The sequence below is a fragment of the Entelurus aequoreus genome, linkage group LG06 (genome assembly GCF_033978785.1).
Source record: "Entelurus aequoreus isolate RoL-2023_Sb linkage group LG06, RoL_Eaeq_v1.1, whole genome shotgun sequence".
Classification (NCBI taxonomy): domain Eukaryota; kingdom Metazoa; phylum Chordata; class Actinopteri; order Syngnathiformes; family Syngnathidae; genus Entelurus; species Entelurus aequoreus.
The window spans coordinates 51,547,361-51,568,686 of NC_084736.1; the positions used below are offsets into that span (position 1 = coordinate 51,547,361).

General features: G+C 39.9%; 1 protein-coding gene across 12 annotated transcripts in view; it reads right to left on the bottom strand.

Annotated features, from left to right (window-relative positions):
* Window positions 1–21,326, bottom strand: part of mef2cb (myocyte enhancer factor 2cb) — a 187,059-nt gene that overhangs the window by 14,199 nt on the left and 151,534 nt on the right. For 5 of the 12 annotated variants that reach the window (XM_062050949.1, XM_062050955.1, XM_062050948.1 and 2 more), the window contains 3 exons: window positions 19,285–19,428; window positions 12,434–12,614; window positions 8,970–9,017 (listed from right to left, as the gene is read on the bottom strand). In XM_062050949.1, the coding sequence (XP_061906933.1) occupies window positions 8,970–9,017; window positions 12,434–12,614; window positions 19,285–19,428 (373 nt within the window). Of the gene's footprint in view, window positions 1–8,969; window positions 9,018–12,433; window positions 12,615–18,998; window positions 19,137–19,284; window positions 19,429–21,326 lie in introns of all 12 variants that reach the window. The other 7 variants (XM_062050958.1, XM_062050954.1, XM_062050959.1 and 4 more) reach the window with 4 other exon arrangements.

The window sequence follows — 21,326 nt, forward strand, 5'->3', positions numbered from 1 at the left end:
CCTTTTCGGACGTGCTGCAATGAAACAACTGGAATTGTGTGATGCATTACATTGTATCGTATGCATGTTCCAAATAAACTGAAACTGAACTGAACATTTTTGTGCTTTTTAAAGGACTTTCAGATGTTTAGTGGCTTTGCAGAAGTTAAAAGCGGACATGCTTGTGTCTGAGGTTTTAAATACAATGTTTTTTTGCTTAAATGGGACCAATATCTAATGTCAATATCAGCTCCGGACACCCCTAACAGGTTGTATTCTATACACAGGTAGTACTGTAGTTGCAAATTGATACATTTTAATGACCCAATTCAGACATATACAGTGAATGAGTTTAGTTTCCATAGTGGAATAATTCTTAGAAATTCTACAGTGTAACATAATTAGCGTCCATTTTCACCTTGCAGTCCTTTCAAGTCTACCGGTCTTCCCTGCCACTCGGCTAAACGAGCTTTTGGAAACGTTTCCTTTCTGACAGAGGACCCTCGAGGGGTCGTAGCGTTTACTTGGCGGGCGTACAATAAGCGGACCTCCCCCTCCGACTCTGTCACAGTCAGTTAAGGCTACATGTGCCCAGCAACAGCCAGTGAATCATGTCCAAACATAAAATTACGGGTAGCAAGACCACAGAAGGATGGGGCCCATCATTTGGCCATCAGAGCTAAACACGTGTGGTTCCTCCGCACAAAGACCCTCCCTTGGGGCTGCCACCATGCAGCTCTGTGAAGAGCACACAAGTGCAGCACACGGTTTTGAAAAACAGTGCGGTAAGAAAACCTCACAATATCATAAAGAAAAAAATAAAATAAGAGGAACACATTCTCGCAAGCAACATATTCTTTGTTTCTAACCCAATACCACAGGCGGGTCCCCCACCCCTCCTTCCTAGAACACAGGGCGCAGTGTGGACTTTCCCACTTGAAAGACAGGCAGGAATTATACGTTAGACATAAATGAATTTCCTAATCATATACTCCGGGGGGGGGGGGGGGGGGGGGGGGGGGGGGTAAATGAGTCGCAGATGTCTTCCTGGGCAATTTCCCTCGCTGATCTTTGTTTAATTTGAGAGCAAGTTTTTTTTGTTGTTGTTTGGAAATGAAAAAGTCTTAAAAGTGCAATTTGAACAATCTAAAGGGTAAACGACCGCTGGCGGTGACAGAAAACGAGGCCGCCTGACAGATATCGAATTATGAAAACAGCGTGCTCGTGTACCTGCTAGCTCATAGAAGCCTTTAGCCCACTACAATTATTAAATACTTGTTTATATTGACACATGTTGTGTTTTAGACTGCAATATTGTTCAAGTAAGGACACTTATTATGTATATCTAGCTTGTGTGCTATTGTGTGCTTAGCTGATGTGTAGCTGCTAACTCCTAGTAGTTTATAGCCTACCATAATTCCATCCATCCATCCATTTTCTACCGCTTGTCCCTTTCGGGGTCGCGGGGGGTGCTGGAGCCTATCTCATATTATCAAATATATTTGTATTGACACATTTTGTGTTTTAGACTGCGATATTGTTCTATTAAGGGAACTTATTGCCTCTGTCTAGCTTGTGTGCTATTGTGCGCTTAGCTGTTGTGTAGCTGCTATCTCTTAGTAGTCTGTTGCCTACTATAATTAGATACTTTTTTATATTGACTAATTTTGTGTTTTACACTGCAATATTGTTCAATTAAGGGAGCTTATTGCCTTTGTCTAGCTTGTGTGCTATTGTGTGCGTAGCTGTTGTGTAGCTGCTATCTCCTAGTAGTCTATAGCCTACTATACTTAGATACTTGTTTATATTGACATATTTCGTGTTTGAGACCGGATGGTCTTCAATTAAACACATTTTGTGACAACCGGGTCACATGGTGATGCACGGTTTGTTTTCCCAGGATGCAGACGGACTTTGGACACAGCGTGCAGGTAGGAAATTATTTATTTAAGAAATAAATCAGACGGGAACAAACAAAAACGTGCTCAAAGCACGGAAAGCAAAAACCAAAGGGGCTAGCGTGGAAGCTAGCAAGAAACAGAGCCTAGCGTGGAAGCTAGTATACAGGTAGCAGGAATCAAAAGTCGTCAACTGTTGCGTGTAGCAAATTAGGAAGCCAGACTGACTGACCGGAAAAGGCAGTATTAATAGTGCTACTGATTAGTGCTCGGGGAACAGGTGAGCTTCCCGAACACCAATCAGAGACAGGTGGAAACAATAAGCACCCATGGAAACAGAAAACAAACCCAGGGGTGCACAAAAACGGGAACTGAGGGAGTCCAAAAACCAAACTGAACATGATCCCGGCAGCGGATCATAACACATCATGTATTGCATATGTTTAGCTTGTGTGCTATTATGTGCTTAGCTGCTGTGCAGCTGCTAGCTCCTAGTAGTCTATAGCCTACTATAATTAGATTCTTGTTTATATCGACAGATTTCCTGTTTTAGACAGAGATATTGTTCAATTAAAGGAACGTATTGCCTTTGTCTAGTTTGTGTACTTTTGTGTGCGTAGCTGCTATCTCCTAGTAGTCTATTGCCTACTATAATTAGATATTTATATTGATACATTTTGTGTTTTAGACTGCGATATCCTTTAAGTAAAGGCACATATTGCATATGTTTAGCTTGTGTGCTATTATGTGCTTAGCTGTTGTGTAGGTGCTAGCTCAACACAAATGTTGTGTTGTAGATTGCAATATTGTTCAATTAAAGACACTACTTGCGTATGTCTAGCATGTGTGCTATTTTGTGCTAGGCTGTTGTGTAGCTGCTAGCTCCTAGTAGCCTATAGTCTACAATAATCATTAGATACTTGGTAATATTAACACATTTTGTGTTTTAGACTGCAATATTGTTCAATTAAGGACCCTTATTGCGAATGTCTAGCTTGTGTGCTATTTTGTGCTTAGCTGCTTTGTAGATGCTTTCTCCTAGTAATCTATAGCATACTGCTATTATAAAATACGTATTTATATTGGCAAATTACTAGATTTAGACTGCAATATTGTTCAAGTAAAGACACCTATAGCATTTAATTTTCTGTTGTGTAGCTGGTAGGTCATAGTACTCTGTAGCCTACTACAATTATAAGACTGTTGTTGATATTGACAAATGTCATGTTTTAGACTGCACTTTTGGTCAGTTAAGGACCCTCATTGCGTATGTCTAGCTTGTGTGCTTAGCTGTTGTGTAGCTGCTAGCTCCTAGTAGCCTATAGCCTACCATGTTGAGATTTTGTAAAGATTTTAGATGCAAGCGGATACAAGCCAATTTAAACAATCGGAAGAGTAAACGACCGGTGGCGGTGACAGAAAACTAGGCCGCCTGACGGATAGCGAATTATAAAATCAGTGTGGGCGCTTCATGTGTTAGAACACAGTGTCAGGCATATTTAGCTGGATGCACTTTTCAATGCCGATGGCTCCATACGGCAGGCGGGCCATGCATATGGATGCACGTGTGTGTTTTGTATGGCGCCTTCTTAGTTCTAGTCTCAATCCTCACATTAGCAAAGTGGCAGCTGCCTCTTCACTTTCCCTGCTCTCTCATTCTCATGGCTGGCCTTTTGTGAGCTGGAGTGGGTGCATGTGGAGATCGATGAATGGGACCTCACACACTTCTAAAACACACATTGATGCCACGCATGCACACACTTTGGTAAATAACCCAGCAGGAAATGCATCGGTGTTTCTGTCGAGATGAAGGGAGCGACGTTACCACAACCGGTCAGAATGACTTCAATCTAGACATCTGTGTGTTGCCATCCTGGGGAGACGACTGCAGTACAGTCCATCACAAGTGACTTCACAAGCAAAATCATGCAGTCATTAAGCTGCGAGTCAATTATTTTGCTCTGATTTTGGGACAGATGCTCGGATTCTAGCCTTTTCAAGAGGAAGTACTAACATTTAGCACAGCCAAGCCAAGAGTCAGTTGGGCTGGTCTTGGACTTTTTGCATGCAATTCTTTTCTAGGGATTGACGCTCCGCAAACACACCAAATAAGTACTCTACTGATTGTCCCGTACGAGCGTTCTCCATTCAAGTCCTCAAAGTCACAATTTACAGAGTTTCCAACTGAACAACAGTTGAAGTCATTGCTGGCAGCTATTGATCACAGGAACATGCACGGCAGTGGTTGAAGCTTCCTAATGAGCTCAAACAGAGATCTTGGTCTGATTCCTCGCTTTTTCATTACCCCCCGGCTAATTCAGGAGTTGAAAGATTGAACATGTGCCGAGTATAAACACACACATGTTCACACTTCCACCCACAACATTTCCAAGGGGCAGACATGATGATTCAGCCTTTCAGTAACCTGTCCTCTGTGCACTGGACTAGAAGTAGCAAGTGACCTAACATAAACACAGTTTGTCTTCACTTCTGTACATAATGTCTGGGTAGAAAAGCAATGCATTTCACCAGTTCATATTGGGGACTGAACCAATTTGTACTCCTTGTTACAAGTCATTTTTATTTTAGCATTTTGGTTTTAATTTTTTGTACTTTATTTGAAAATACAACAGACAGTTAGCAGCAATTGCCAGTGTGATGCAGTGCAGTTGCACACGTCTGCAAAACAACCATAATATGTGGCAGCGTCAATAAAAAATAAGCATTATTATCTTTAAAATGACAACATTTTAATGGATCTTTTGTATTGGATTAAATTGTTGAAGCAAAGTTGGCAAACTTAATCTGCCAGTAGACTTGCTATGGAAGCGCTAAAACCACAACAAAGTGGACGGGGCGAAGACGCAGTCGAAGTGGAGGCAAGCAAATTAGACCGCCCACAAAACGGCGCATCCTGAAGACAACATAATCTATGCAACATTTTGACCAAAGAACCACCGTCACATGCTATGTAGACCACAAGGAAGTGTTTTAAATGTAGAAAAGACACAATACGACCCTTCTAATGTGAGTTTGCCCTGAGAGAAGACCAACATGTGTTTAAGAGTAAATTTAGACTATTAACAATGGAATTAACAAACAGGCAAATGCTCGTGTTTTGCAGAGCTGCCACACTGGCAGGGGGACCCTAAGGTAATAATAGTCCCATGTGGGAGCTTGCTGTCATTTTTGTTGTCTCTTTGCAGACAATGCAACCATGAACACACACACCTCGTCTTCTTTTTTAGCTACATTTAAGAAACACAGAACCTGACAGCTATTTGTTCAATTTTGATGCGACTTGGAGGAGAAGAGGCGTATTGAAAGTAATTTATAGAGTATAAATTAAAAAAAAGTGTAAAAGCAGGAGTGGTTGGACCGACTCAGTCATCATTACACTGACGGACTCCCGTGTGTTAGCCTGATGCTTCTCCTCGGCGCACACATGTCTCAAACCAGCAGTGGGGGCCCTCTCTTGCTCCGCCTCCAGATATGATTTAAGGGCTCTTTGAATGGAATCTTTTAGTTCCGCACAAGTCGCTCTCTCGGCGGCGTGCTTTTTGCTGCTGCCGAGCGACGCGCCGCACTCCTCACAGAGCGCCTCTGTTCCCGGGCCCCCGGTGACACAAAGACTACATTGGAAGCATTGCCGTGCAACGCGCCGTCGAACGAACACACGCCACAACAAACGGTCCTGTTGTACGTGTGTGTGTGTGTGTGTGTGTGTGTGTGTGTGTGTGTGTGTGTGTGTGTGAGATGAGTGACCAGACAGAGAAACCAAGCAGTGACCCCGATGACGGAGCCCCAGGGGCCAGACGAGGGCTGCCCAGCTGTGCCCCACCTCACTCCACCCTTTCTCTCCGTTTATACACTATAAAATATGTTGCGGCTAGGAAAGTTCACCCTCTAAATGGGGGTCTCTTTGCCATAAACTTTGGCCTGACATGCCCCGAGGGACGAACCCACTGGCATACAGAAGCTAAAACACACAGGTTTGCTTATATAGTGTTCTAGGTTTACTCCGATCCCAGCAGGGTGGATCTCTTTGGGGATAATGGCGAGACACTAAAACATTGCATTAATTTGGGTACGAGACATATGGTTGCAGTTAATAGGCAGAGTCTCTCTTGAGAGGTGTAGCAGTAAAAAGGATGGTTGGAAGGAGACATGGTCGGAGTGACCATAATGTATCCCACCGGGCATGTTTCAATTGTTTACTTTCAGAGTAAAAGTTCATTTAGAGTCGGTGAAGAGTCTCTTCTGGCTGGAAATTGGACAAGAACGTGTTGCAAGGTTGTTTTTTTTGACAAAACGTCCAAAATGTCCAAAAATATTCATAGTCTTTGTCAAATGTGTGTTGCAAATGTAAAGAAAGGTTTACAATGCTTTAGATTTCCTGTTTTTTGGAGCATCTTTTGTTGAACCATCTGCACACCCTAGACTCTGTTAACTCCCTCACGATTTTAACTAAATGTTGGGGTGTCCCGATCGGGCGATATCAGTAAAAAAAAAAAAAAAAAATGTGGCTTGCACGTAAAATCTCTGATTTAATCGCTCCGATACAAGCAGTCCTTTACTTGTGCAAAGCCAGTTAACATCTGAATGCCCTCCACTATGCACACAAGTTCGGTGTTTGCTTGCATTTTACTGAAGTATTTACAAAAGGTAAACATGACAGGCTACTAAGAGCTGGCAGCTACACAACAGCTAAGCACACAATAGCACACGCGCTAAATGAATGTCCTTAATTAAACAATATTGCAGTCGACATTTGCCAATATAAAAAAGTATGACGTACCGATTCTCCAAGGCAAAATAACAATATTGCAGTCTAAAACATGACAATTTCCATTATAAACAAGTATTAAATAATTTATAAAGATACAACGGCAGTATTAGAAAGTATCCAGTAACAAACGTGTCGGCATCATTCCACTTACTGCATCATTTGCTTGATTTAATGAATTATTGTGGCCCCTAGAAGTCAGCAACAAAACAATTACCACTTTATTTTAAGTTAAAGGGGACCTATTATGCAAAAAAACTACTTTTCTTACTTAGTGGTACGTTTTTTTGTGTATTTGGGATCTGCATAAATCCTGAAAATTTGAAATCAAACCATGGAGGCTTGTCGGAGATATTTGTAAAACAATATTGCTTTCCTTCAAACTTTCTCTAAATTAGATGTTTGGAATTCGCCACTTTAGTTACATTTTTCCCAATTGTGATGTCAGCTAATATTTACCCAAAGTGCTTTGCGCGAGTCCGTCATTGTAGTCTGTGCTGTAGTCAAATAAGCCCCTTTTACACCAGTGTTAGTCGCACTGGGAGCAAGGTGGGTGAAAATGTGTATACGTATGTTCGCATTAACTACTTTACATATACATTTTTTTACCAGAACAGTGAATCAAAATAAGACAAATAAATACAACAATAATAAAAAAACTAAATTATATACTTTTATTTACTTGTTTTATAATAAACAAAGGAAATCCAAATGCAGCTATGTTTCCTTTGACAATTTTTTAGTCCAGGCGCCAGATGTCTGGGCAATTGCTGAAGATGTGCGCAAAAAAACGGCTCCCAAACCAATGGCTCTTGCAAATCTCTTCTCATCGTTCACTTAAAAGAGCCGTTCAAAAGACTTGATTTGGGGACCTCACATCCCTAATACTTTAAGTTTCTGGTCGGCCGCTTTACCATCTGAGCCATGCCGCCCCAACATTAAAGTTGAAACATTGCAAATGTGCCGCCATTTAATGGATGTTTTTGATTGCTGTTAGCCATTGACCGTAAATACATGCAATACATCAGCTTTGAAAGATGTTATTCTGCGCCCACCAGGGGAGCACCGCCTCCAGTTTGAAAACCTCTGCTCTGGATCATCCTAGAAGTTATAAACCAAGGGTGCTCATTACGTCAATCGCGAGCTACCAGTCGTTTGCGCAGGGTGTCAGTCGATCGCCAGGCAGGCATTAAAAAAATACACCTAAAAATTAGCGATCATCAATCTTCACCAAGACATCACTTTCGTCACTTGATTGATATTCACGGCACCCGAGGGTCTTGTGAGATCCTTATTAAGAAAAAACTACCGACATGAAGCGAGAAACACTTTTTATTTCAACTGACTTTCGCACCGTACTTACCGTCAAAACTCTATAGACCGACTGCACAGTTCCTATCTTCACAATAAAAGCGCAGCTTCATCCTGCCTGTGCTAACAACATAAGAGTCTCAGAAAGCTAGCGCGCACAAGCTAGCAAGCTACGGAGTTTGCTGCCAATGTAATTCTTGTAAAGTGTATAAAAAGGAGTATGGAAGCTGGACACATAAGATGCCAAAAAGCAACCACTTTCATGTGGTATTGGATAGAAAGGAGGACTTTTTTTCTCCTCCATTTGAAAATGTGGACGTTATCATCACTACTGTATGATTCCAATCAATGCAAATCATCAGAATCAGGTAATACACCAACTTATATTCTTGTCTTCATGCCCGAAAGCCGCTGAGATAGGCTCCAGCACCCCCCGCGACCCCGAAAGGGACAAGCGGTAGAAAATGGATGGATGGATGGATGAAAGAAAGGAATTAAACATGCTTGTATTATCATTAAACACCTTTAACTTGCTAACAAACATGTCTCTTTCATAAATACAATAATATAAATGATATATATGAATGCGGTAGATCCCCTCCACTTGGTTAGTTGAAAAGTGGCTTGCCTGCAGAAAAAGTGTGGACACCCATGTGTGGACACCCATGTTATAAACGATTCCCCCAAGATCCTCTCCTATGACATCCTGAGTTGCTTAGTGGTACTATCAGTGGTAGTTAACTTTAACTTTAAGACCCCCCACCCTTTGGTCTTGTATTATTTTATTGCTAAACCAAACGGGGGCAGGATGTGTCACAGCCCCGGCACTGAGTAAACATTGGCAGATGAACTCCATCACCACTAACATCAACACACCGTGTTCACTTGGGTTTGGGGTTAATATTAGTCATGCGTTTTACAGCACAGAACGGGTGAGTGGATTCCTTGTATGAGAATTGGTGGACAATCGGGTGACAGTGAGAGGACTTTCTTACCAGCACTGGTGCCTACGCCGGTGGAGAGGTCCGCACCCATGAGACCACCTGAAAAGCACAGAAATTAATGGGTGAAGCATGTCGACTGTAGTTGGTTGCATCAAAATGTGTACTGCGACCAAAATGAATAAAAGCCTCCCTCTCAAACACACCAAGCAGCTGTCGTCCAAGAAAAATGACACATTATTTTTTTTTGACTGAGTTGGACGGGTGGGAGGGTTCAGAACTTGTGTGGTTTGGTGTGGATGCTGCATGATCCAAAACTCATATTTAGATTGTGCTGACGTTTCTTGCATCCAGTTGTAATGACAGGGTGAGGGTGTGGGCTGCAGCCTTCAGACCAGTGGGACAGAAAAAGGACTCCGGACAACAATAACAAACCTCTTGTGTCACCGGGACAGTGGAAGGCTATACTGGACGTGGGTGCCAGACATCCAGTGCAGGGGTCCCCAAACTTTTTTGCATCATGGAGCAGTTTAACGTAGGCATTATTTTCCATGTGTGGCAGATAAATACAGTAAAAATAAATGCATGAACAATACAACTCACTATAACGCTGAATTAGTGTTTCTTTGCAATGAGATCCCCAGCAGGTTGATGGTATGCAGAGGGAAATCAGCTTTTGGCTACAATTTGTCACATTTATATTTTATATGTGCATTGTATCATGTCACATAGTTATAACAAATATAACAAATGGCGACTTCCTATGAAGAGTTTTAATATTTATCTATAAACAAGCTTATTGGTATGTCTAGTGCAGGGGACGGCAACCCGCGGCTCTTAAGCGCCGCCCTAGTGGCTCTCTGGAGCTTCTCCAGAAATGTATGAAAAATGGAAAAAGATGAGGGGAAAAATATATATTTTTTGTTTTAATATGGTTTCTGTAGGAGGACAAACATGACACAAACCTCCCTAATTGTTATAAATCACACTGTTTATATTAAACATGCTTCACTGATTCGAGTATTTGGCGAGCGCCGTTTTGTCCTACTAATTTTGGCGGTCCTTGAACTCACCGTAGTTTGTTTACATGTAGAACTTTCTCAGACTTTCTAGGACGTGTTTTATGCCACTTCTTTTTCTGTCTCATTTTGTCCACCAAACTTTTAACGTTGTGCATGAATGCACAAATGTGAGTTTTGTTGATGTTATTGACTTGTGTGGAGTGCTAATCAGACATATTTGGTCACTGCATGACTGCAAGCTAATCGATGCTAACATGCTATTTAGGCTAGCTATATGTACATATTGCATCATTATGCCTAATTTGTAGGTATATTTGAGGTAATTTAGTTTCCTTTAAGTCATCTTAATTCAATGTATATCTCATGACACACTATCTGTATGTAATATGGCTTTTAATTTTTTGCGGCTCCAGACAGATTTGTTTTTGTATTTTTGGTCCAATATGGCTCTTTCAACATTTTGGGTTGCCGACCCCTGGTCTAGTGGGACAAGTTAATTTAGAGAAAATGCAGTCGTTTATACATTATTTAATGTATCAGAGCGGCCCATTAGCAAATGCATCACGGACCAGTATTGGTCCCCAGACTAGTGGTTGGGGACTCCTGATCTAGTGGGATCAACCACGCAAACTACTATCAATCATCCATGGTGCAGGTTGATCAATTTCCTTCTATCTATACATTGTTTTGGTGGGCGAGGTGAATGGGTCAGCAAGTGGGAATTGAACCCAGCTTGTAAACTTTATTGAAGTCGATTTGGACATGCAAGTGAAACCACGATTAAACGAACCCCTCATTGTACAAACTTTCCGATTTACAAACCGCATACAGAGTAAAAACATGCTTTGGTGTACAAATGTTTCATTCACCCATTGTGTGCCCGGAGCTCACTGCTTTTCTTCGGTCAGCACAGTGCTGCTCTTAGCTACTATGCTACTTTGTAGGTGTGCACAAAAAAAGATCGCTTCACATCCATATCGCGATTCTTAATCATTCTGATTCTAAATATATATATATATAATAGAATAAAATATATATAATAAAAACAAAATGCATATATAAATATGTTACGGATGTAAATCTCTTTGTGATGGATGATTCGATTTGCATCACAATACATGGGTTGAAGTGACGTGAATTATATTTATATAGCGCTTTACATAGTAAAGCACTTTACGTAGTAAAACCCATTCTTTAAGTTACATTTAAACCAGTGTGGGTGGCACTGGGAGCAGAAGGGGAAAGCTATCATCTTGCCCAAGGACACAACAGCAGTGACATCCCTACAAGCCTGCGAAACAGGCTTGTAGGGATGTAGGGGAAAAAAACTGTGAAACAGGCTTGTAGGGATGAAACAGTTTTTCTGTTTTTTCCTGACCTAACGTATATTCCGCTCTACCCCGGTATTGAGCACCGTATAACGGATAAACCACAGAAACCTTGACTATAAATAAATATATATATATATATATATATATACGTTTTTCGGCCATCACCATGCAACCAAAAGTAGCGTTTCTTCCCTTTGACGTGTTTTGAAAAGGTTCAATTATAATCATTATACTAAATAATTCATTGCGAAAATCAGTTTGAATCAAGATTTGTGGTAAATCGAGAATACATCCCGAATCGAATCGTCACCCCAGGAATCGGATCGAACTGATAGGGGCCCTAAGATTCACACCCCTACAATATTGTGTGATGTTCAGCCTTTCTACAACATGTTTCTAGTTTTGTTAGATCTATATAAGTCCAAAGAGAGCAGTTTGTGGTTTGAAACATTCAGGAAATATCCACAGCGTTGTCGACACTGCCTCTTTTCTGTTGCACGCCAAGAAGATCAACCTAGGTGAAGTGGATTCATTCATTTAATCCTAATCATTGTAGCGACATGGCTGGTAAAGTTAAGGAGTTTTGTGATTTCAAACTGTGAGAACACCACAGTGCTGGTGACAATGGAGGTGGGTGTGCAGGCAGGGCGGCTACAAATGAGGACAGTTAAGCTAGTTGTCGTTGTTTTGACTTTGTTGTTAAATTGAAAGCTGATGCACCAACTAGTATTATGTTTGTTTGATACAAATATTGTACAAATATTTACTACAATATGGACTTTTGTCCAGACTGGAAACCTATATTCATGTTTAGAACACCACAGCGCTAGTGACAATGGAGGTGGGTGTGCAGGCAGGGTGGCTACAAATGAGGACAGTTAAGCTAGTTGTCGTTGTTTTGACTTTGTTGTTAAATTGAAAGTTGATGCACCAACTAGTAATATGTTTGTTTGATACAAATATTGTACAGATATTTGCTACAATATGGACTTTTGTCCAGACTAGAAACCTATATTCATGTTTATTACATTGTTTCTTATGTAGAAATTTGCTTCAATAAACAAACTTTTCTATTCATAAACCCTGTTTAGGAACCAAGTAAGTTAGTAAATATTTGGGGTTGTTCTAGGCGTGGCAAAGGTGGGACTAAAATGTTTAGTGTTACCTGCACTGGGGGGTCTGTGTGTAACCCCGGGGGACATGCTGTTTCTCTGTAGACCATGGTGTGTCAGTGGCAACAGGTTGTGGTTTCCCAGGGAGCCTCCTGGATGGCTGTAAATGAGATTGTTCTGGTTGCTAACGGGAATGGACACGGGCATGTCGTAGTTTGACGGGGGCATGGCCTGCTGAGAGACAAGAGAGACAAGAGCGGCCAGTTTGAGTAGGCTTAAAGAACACCCTCCACGGCCTTTGTTGAACAAAATAAAACAAACCACAGTGTATGAAAAACAGAGAACACAGTCCAGGGAAATTAGGAAAAAAACAGAAAGACCCATAAACTTAAATGGAAAAACTAACATCAGACATCCATGCACAATTGAATGAAACAGAAAACAAGACCACAAAGCAGGAGGCGGGGGGAGTGGGTACTTGAGGGGAGTACTGTACTGCCGAGAATATGACGGAAAATGCTCTTCGTTTAATACATGGTCACAGGTCACTGAAACTAAAGGGTGTTTAAATATCAAATTCTGGTGTCCCTTTGCGCATTCTGCAAAATAAGCTTTTTCCAAGAGTTGTTCCCAACACTTAAAGGGGCTGTTTGCAATCTGCTCAAAGCTACATTTTTTAAACCACAAAATATAACAAGAACACCACCGGGTATCTTATGTTACCGTTAGTGGTTTAAAAAAAAACATATACTGTAGATTTTTTAAAAGGTCTATATTTTTCAGAATTACTAATTATATACAAATGCCATCCCAGAAAAGCAACTGACAATTTGCAGTAATGTTTTTGTTACTATAGACATACATTCAATGATAGCTAACGTTAGCGAGCCAAATTGTTATCATTAGCTAACAATGCACAAATGTTTATATTTAACTGCAAACATTTTTACAGGTACATTTATGTACATAATCAGTCCCAAAGAAGCAACTAACAATTTGCAGTCATTTTGTTGTTATGATACAGTCAATGATAGTTCACGTTAGCTAGCCAAATTGCTATCATTAGCTAACAACACACAAATGTCTATATTTAAATGTCTATGATTTTCATAGTTACTAATTATGTACAACATCAGTCCAAGAGAAGCAACTAACAATTTGCAGTCATGTTGTTGTTACAATACAGTCAATGATAGCTAACGGGAGCTAGCCAAATTACTATAATTAGCTGACAACATACAATTGTCTATATTTAAATGTTTATATTTTTCACAGTTATTAAGTATGTACAAAATCAGTCCCAGAGAAGCAACTAACAATTTGCAGCCATGTTGTTGTTATGATACAGTCAATGATAGCCAGCATTTGCTAGCCAAATAATTTTCACTAGCTAACAACACACAAATGTGTTTATTTTAATGTCTTTTCATTTTCACAGTTACTATTTATGTACAAATTCAGTTAAAGAGAATCAACTAACAATTTGCAGCTATGTTGTTGTCATAATACAGTCAATAATAGCCAACATTAGCTAGCCAAATCGCTATCATCCACTAACAAGACTTAAAGCCAATGCGCGTGCATGTGTTCCAAACGGGCGTAGTTTACGTCGTTTTGTACTAAAAGTTGTAAAAAGCTGGGATATAAAGCTTAAAACGCATTGGAAAAATAAACATAAACGTTTAAAACAGTCCCCTTAAGCTCACAATTATTATACCCTGGCATTGTTTCGCGTTATTGTTTTTAAAATGTATTTTGTTTGTTGAACACACATCCTTTGTTCAGTCTATACAATTAAAAACATGCGTCAAAAGATTGTAAGATATATGTTTTAACGTTAGCTAGCCAAATCGCTAAAATTAGCAACCCCACCCCTCGAAAAAACATGTTTATATCTGAATATTTATCATTTTCACAATTGCTAATTATATTGAATACAAACAAAGAGTCCAGAGAAGCAACTAACAATGTGTGATTATGTTGTTATAATAGCCTGTACGTACATTCAGTTATAGCTAACATTATTAGCTAAACTTTATATAATGTATTAGATATAAAGACAAACGCTTCATTCATGTGGACTACTTTGGCTCTGAAAGGCCAAATGATCATCTGCTTTGTCTTTATCCCAGCGCTAATCTGCAGTGATTATTGCAAAAAAAGTAGTTTTGAGGCTGCAGGACTCGAATTTAATCTGAAATTATTTATTTTTCCATCTTGTGGCGCTAATGTCAAGTGTTAGTGGTATTTACTCAGATCAGCGTGAAGCCTCATCAGTAACACAAGAAGCCCCAGGCGTGTAGTTTTTTTTAAAAACATTTTCTGTGTTACTTGGCACAAGGTCTTAACCTTGGGAGTGCCCTGGAAGTGGTTGATTTTGAATGTTAGCATTAGGAAGTAGAAAATAGGGAGCTAAATTACTGCCATGTGTCTGAGACCAATATAGGGAGCATCAACGAGAACATTAACAGGGCTTATTCGGAAAAGCTTTTTCTTCGTCTTTTAAAACTACCATTTGGACTCACAGGCAGGGGTGGCCACACTTTTTACACTGGGGGCTGCATATTGATGCAGCCCATTTTGCTATTTTTTAAACAAGGTAAAGTCAGTGTAGATATGCTGAGGTGTTATATCTACATACTGTAAACCCTGCAAAAAGTAAATACAAATTTACCAAAAACTAGTGAAATTATCTTTCCTCGCAGCGAGTTAATGTTATGTGATCCTGAATTAAGAATTCTATATCTAGCAATTAGCAGGACCTTTAATATAGAAATAAGTATTTCTGAATACAATAATGTTTCAACTTCCCATCCATCCATTTTCTACCGCTTATGTTTCAACTTGCAATTCTTTAAATTAAGCATCTTTGGGATGTTGCAGAATCTTTGATTTTCTATGTGGCGAAAAGCAAAATATCTTATTTAAATAGTCATTTTCTCAATTTTAACATTTTTGAACTGACTGCTAAAATTAAGATTGTGATGTAAAGTAAACAACTACAAAAAAGTAAATAGCTCTTAAAAGTAGAGACACTTTTGGAAACAACATTTTAAATCCTGGCAAGTGTCAATTTTTGGTTTGTCCATTTTTTAGGTTTTGCTAGTTCAGTGTGCGTCCGAAGAAAACAACGGACAACCGATGTGTGGTTTGAAACGTTCAGGAAGTATCCACATTACCTCACCCTTCCGATGCACACCAAGAAGTTTAACCGACAAGGTAAAGTGGATGTATTTCTTTATTCCAAATTATTTTAGCGACCGTGCTGTTAAAGTTAAAGTAAGAAGTTTGTTGATTTCAAACTGTGAGGGAACCACAGGGCTAGTGACAATGCGTGTGCGTGTCGGCAGGGCGTCTGAAACTAGGACAGTTCGGCTTGTTAATGTTGCATTGACTTTGTTATTAAATGTGTTTGATATACATTACTGTTTGGCGCTTGACATTGTGTTCAAAGTATACAAATGTTTTCTAAAATATGGACTTTTGTCCAGGCTGCAACCCATTAATCATGTTTACATTATGTTTATGAAATGTGCTTCAGTGTATGAACTTTTCTGTTTACTAACCATAGTTCAAGAACCAAATCAGTTTATAAACTGATTCCACTGTAACAAGGGTTCTTAACCTTTTTGACGAGAGAGCCCATTGTTTCCACTACAGAGGGGCCCGTGGCCCACTCAAATATTAACTCTGAAATAGTAATTCTTGATTTTAATCATATTCAATAATTATATCTAACCTACTTACAGTTTAGTCAAATGATATGAAACCATGTGTTAATCACAAATATTATTATTCATTTAACACATAAAGCTTAGGTCGGGGGTCAGCAACCCGCGGCTCCAGAGCCACATGCGGCTCCTTAGCGCCGCCCTGGTGGCTCCATGTAGTTTGTTTTTTTTAAATGTATGGAAATGCAACAAAAATGGGGTGAAAAATATGATTTTTGTTGTAATATGGTTTCTGTAGGAGGACAAACACGACACAAACCTTCCTAATAGTTAGAAAGCCCACTGTTTAATATGTTTGTGTTTATGCTCCACTGATGAGAGTATTTGGCAAGCGCCGTTTTGTCCTACTAATTTTTTAGCGGCCCTTGAACTCACCGTTGTGTGGATTGTAACTCAAAAGTTTGTTTAAATGTAGAACTTTCTCCGAAGCTGCTACAGAAGACGTGTTTTATGCCACTCCTTCTTTGTCTCATTTTGTCCACCAAACGTTTTATGCTGTGCGTGAATGCACAAAGGTGAGCTTTGATGATGTTATTGACTTGTTGGAGTGCTAATCAGGCATATTTGGTCACTGCATGACTGCAAGCTAATTGATGCTAACATGCAATTTAGGCTAGCTGTATGTAGGTTAAAATATGTAATATAGACACTTACATCATGTGTTGTCTTCATTATAACACTTATATAAGACTTTTAAAGTATTTTCGATAGTAGGCTTATATAGCTAACATAGACACTAACATCATGTGTTGTCTTCATTATAAGACTTTTTGCGGCTCCAGACCGATTACTTGTTTGTATTTGTGGTCCAATATGGCTCTTTCAACATTTTGGGTTGCCGACCCCTGGCTTATGGTTAGGTTAGGCAGATTAAAAAAATATACTGCATAAAAAGGGACTCTTAAATAACTGAAGAAAAATGTATTATTTTTCGCTAAAATAAATAAAATTATGAATATGTTTGTCAACTACACTGACAATAAAATTAAAATGCAAATCAAAATACAGCTTCACTACTTTAGTCATAATTTTTGCGCTTAAGAAACATTTCTATGACTTTAGCTCCAGACTTTTTCTGTTTGTTTGATATATTGTCATTACTGCCACAAGTGGTGGAAAAGTGGTCTTACAACTGAGTACTGTTGTGGCCCAGATATGTTTTGGCGGTCTTGGAGAATGGCTAAAAAACACCAGCTTGAATTGGTTTTTAGAATTTTGCAAAATGTATCAAAGTTGGAACACCCCAGTTGTAAAGTGTCATTCTCAGTATTAGAGAGTACTAGATCATGCAGGTGTCCGAATGTTGCATGTGTCCTTTAACGGGTGCCATCCTTCCTGTTTTTACTCATCTTCCCCCTTCAGTCGCCTGCAATCCAGAGGCCCGGCGTCTGGCAGCCGCCCTAACCACACGTTGAACTGCCATTTGTTTTATGCAGAAAACGCCCCAGACGACCGCACCCCCACCATGCCTGTACTCTCATCCCAAACGCATCTCACCCAGCTCGCCGTGACCAAACCACAGTTTTTTTGTCAGACACTACCGTTCGTCTCTGAATGATCTATGATAGAGTTATATATGTTTGCCTGTAACTGTTCCAACATGGTGCCTCGGGTCAATGGCGGGCTCTGTTTCTGTGTACAAAGCAACTTTTATTCCGAAGTCTCAGGCAAATGACTGCCAGTGTAAAACAAAATGAGATCCAGCGTGACATGCATGTATGTATTTACAGTCGTGGTCAAAAGTTGACATACATTTACAAAAATTGAGCTGTTTGGCCACAATACCCAGCAGTATGTTTGAAAGAGAAAAGGTAAGGCCTTTAACCCCAGGAACACCAGGCCTACCGTCAAGCATGGTGGTGGTAGTATTATGCTATAGGGCCTGTTTTGCTGCCAATGGAACTTGTGCTTTAAAGAGAGTAAATGGGACAATGAAAAGGAGGATTACCTCTAAACTCTTCAGGACAACGTAAAATCATCAGCCCTGAGGTTGGGTCTTGGGCGCAGTTGGGTGTTCCAACAGGACAATGATCCCAAACACACGTCAAAAGTGGTAAAGGAATGGCTAAATCAGCCTTGAAATAAGGTTTTGGAATGGCCTTCCAAAAGTTCTGACTTAAACGTGTGGACAATGCTGAAGAAACAAGTCCATGTCAGAAAACCAACACATTTAGCTGAACTGCACCAATTTTGTCAAGAGGAGCGGTCAAAAATTCAACCAGAAGCTTGCCAGAAGCTTGTGGATGGCTACCAAAAGCGCCTTATTGCAGTCAAACTTGCCAATGGACATGTAACCAAATATTAACATTGCTGTATGTATACTTTTGACCCAGCAGATTTGGTCACCTTTTCAGTAGACCCATAATAAATTCATAAAAGAACCAAACTTCATGAATGTTTTTTTGTGGCCAACAAGCAAGTGCTCCAATCACTCTATCACAAAAAAATAAGAGTTGTACAAATAATTGTAAACTCAAGACATCCATGACATTATGTTCTTTACAAGTGTATGTCAACTTTTGACCACGACTGTATGTATGTGCACGAGCAAAGTAAACCTTTGACGAATCATGTCCATGCGTGAAGCGAGGGGTCACGGCAAACAGCTTCATGGTGGGAGCCCCGAGTGAAAGTCTGCAATTATGAAGCAAATATGGCCTGCCGGTTGTGGCTGAGGTTATGTCAAATTAGAGGACCTCTCCTCAATAAGCAAAATCCGAGAGCTGTAATCTTTTCCCCGCTGTATGTATACATTGTAATCTGCGGTCTTACTCTCGCTCGCAGTTTATGTGTTTAGTCTGGTGGCAAACAATGGCGGTTAGCTGGGTTAGCAGCACAACACCAACTGGCCAGTCAGCATTTTTGTTAGCACGACGTCCGTACTTACAGGTATCTTATGGCTTTTAATCATGTGATCGAACTCCTCGTTAATCTGTTTGTATTTCTCCTCAGTGCGAGGGGTGAGGATCAGAGAGGACTCGAGCTCCGGGCTCTCGCCACCTTTGTTCTCCTTCTTGTTCAAAGCCTGCCGGAGTCCCACGACCGACGGAGGAGGACAAAAGGGGGGGGGGGGGGTAGACGGATGACGGGGAGACATGACGGAAACGAGGAGGAGGAAGGGAGAGAGGAAAGAAAGACGTGAGGAAGGCTGAGGTTGAGTAGGAGGTACTTACACACAGTCTCTGTCTGCTGATCATCAGATCTATGTCCTCGTTTATTTTCCTGTATTTGTCCTCGGACTCGGGGCTGTGGCCGACCGAGTCGTCCGCGTCGGGGTCGGGGCTGTCGCAGCCATTTAGGCCCTTCTTTCTCAACGTCTGCAAACAAAGCAGTGGCACAACACAGTTGAGGGACCCGGCGGGACTTGACGGGCTTCAGGAACAGCGACCCAGGCGAGCACTTCGGGAAGGGGAGGAAGGAAACGTGGTGACCCTGACAGAACATTGTTAGCCGGGCCCAGTCTAAACCCCAGCATGAGGTGTGACGTTGACATATTTGTAAACTGGAAACAAGACATCTGACCAATAATGAAACAGATTATTTGCTTTTTAGACTGTGGTTAACTACAACAGTTCACTACAAAGTAGTGTTGTCCCGATACTAATATTTGTTTTTCGATACTTTTCGTTACTTTTCTAAATAAAGGGGACCACAAAAAATTGCATTATTGGCTTTACTTTAACAAAAAATCTTACGGTACATAAAACACATGTTTTTTTATTGCAATTTTGTTCTTAAATAAAATAGTAAACATACAAGACAACTTGTCTTTTATTAGTAAGTAAGCAAACAAAGGCTCGTAATTAGTCTGCTGACGTACGCAGTAACATATTGTGTCATTATCGTTCTACTATGTTGTCAAAATTATTAAGGACAAGTGGCAGAAAATTAAGTATTAATCTACTTGTTCATTTACTGTTAATATCTGGTTATTTTCTCTTTTAACATGTTCTATCTACACTTCTGTTAAAATGTAATAATCACTTATTCTTCTGTTGTTTGGATACTTTACATTAGTTTTGGATGATACCACAAATTTAGGTATCGATCCGATACCAAGTACGTTTGTATTTACAGGATCATACATTGGTCATATTCATAGTCCTCATGTGTCCAGGGACATATTTCCTGACTTTATAAACATAATATGAAATAGAATTAAAAACAATATATATTTTGTGATGCTAAAAAAAAATAGATGTAATCATAGTTGTATCGAGTAGATACACTCTTGTACTTGGTATCACGACAGTGAATGTTAGGTGTAGATCCACCGATGACGTTTGTTTACATTCAGGTACAGCGTCATTAGCGGTGACGCCAGTGAGCTACAGTGTGTAGTGAAGCATGTTTAGCTATTCCTCGTCCTGCTGGGATGATACTTGTAAGAAACGTACTTTATTTGTCGCTATGGAGGCGAGGATTAGTGATATAGAAGTAGCTAAAACACTGCAGACTGTGGATGGACTTTAGCCGCTAGCTAGCTAGCTATGTCTTAAAGCACCTCTTCCTGAGGGCGTTTCAGTGTTATAACTTCACCTTTATCTTTAGTTTTTAAGCCAAAATGCGTCCGTTCTCCCTTTTCTGTCTACACACTGTGTCTGTTTGTAAGTACTCCGTGTGTGTGCGCTACTGAACATGCTCCTCTGCTCGTAAAACCCACAATGTCACAACGTGACGACGACAGGGGTGCGAGAGGGGACCGGTACTTTTTAGAGGCGGTATAGTACCGAATATGATTCATTAGTATCGCGGTACTATACTAATACCGGTATATCGTACAACCATACTATAAAGTTACATTTGCAGTCATATTGTAACGATAGGCAATACATTCAATGATAGCAAAGGTTAGCTAGCCAAACCGTTATACAACACACAAGGCTAATGTATGTGTGTTAGCTCAAAAACTTTTTAGATTTTTCAGATTATTATTATTATTAATTTATTATTATTTTTATTTGTTTTAATTATTATTATTATTATTTATTTTATTTATTTATAATTGTAATTTTTGTAATTGATTCATCTGTAAATAGTATTATTATTTTGTTTACTTGCTGTTTCTTTTTTTTTTTGGGGGGGGGTGTAGCATCGTTGGGATATAAACAAAAAAACATGTTTACATTTAGGGAAGACAACTGATATTTGATGCATGTAAATATGATGTAATGGATAGGAATGCCTGATGCTGGATGTCAATAAAAATTAAATG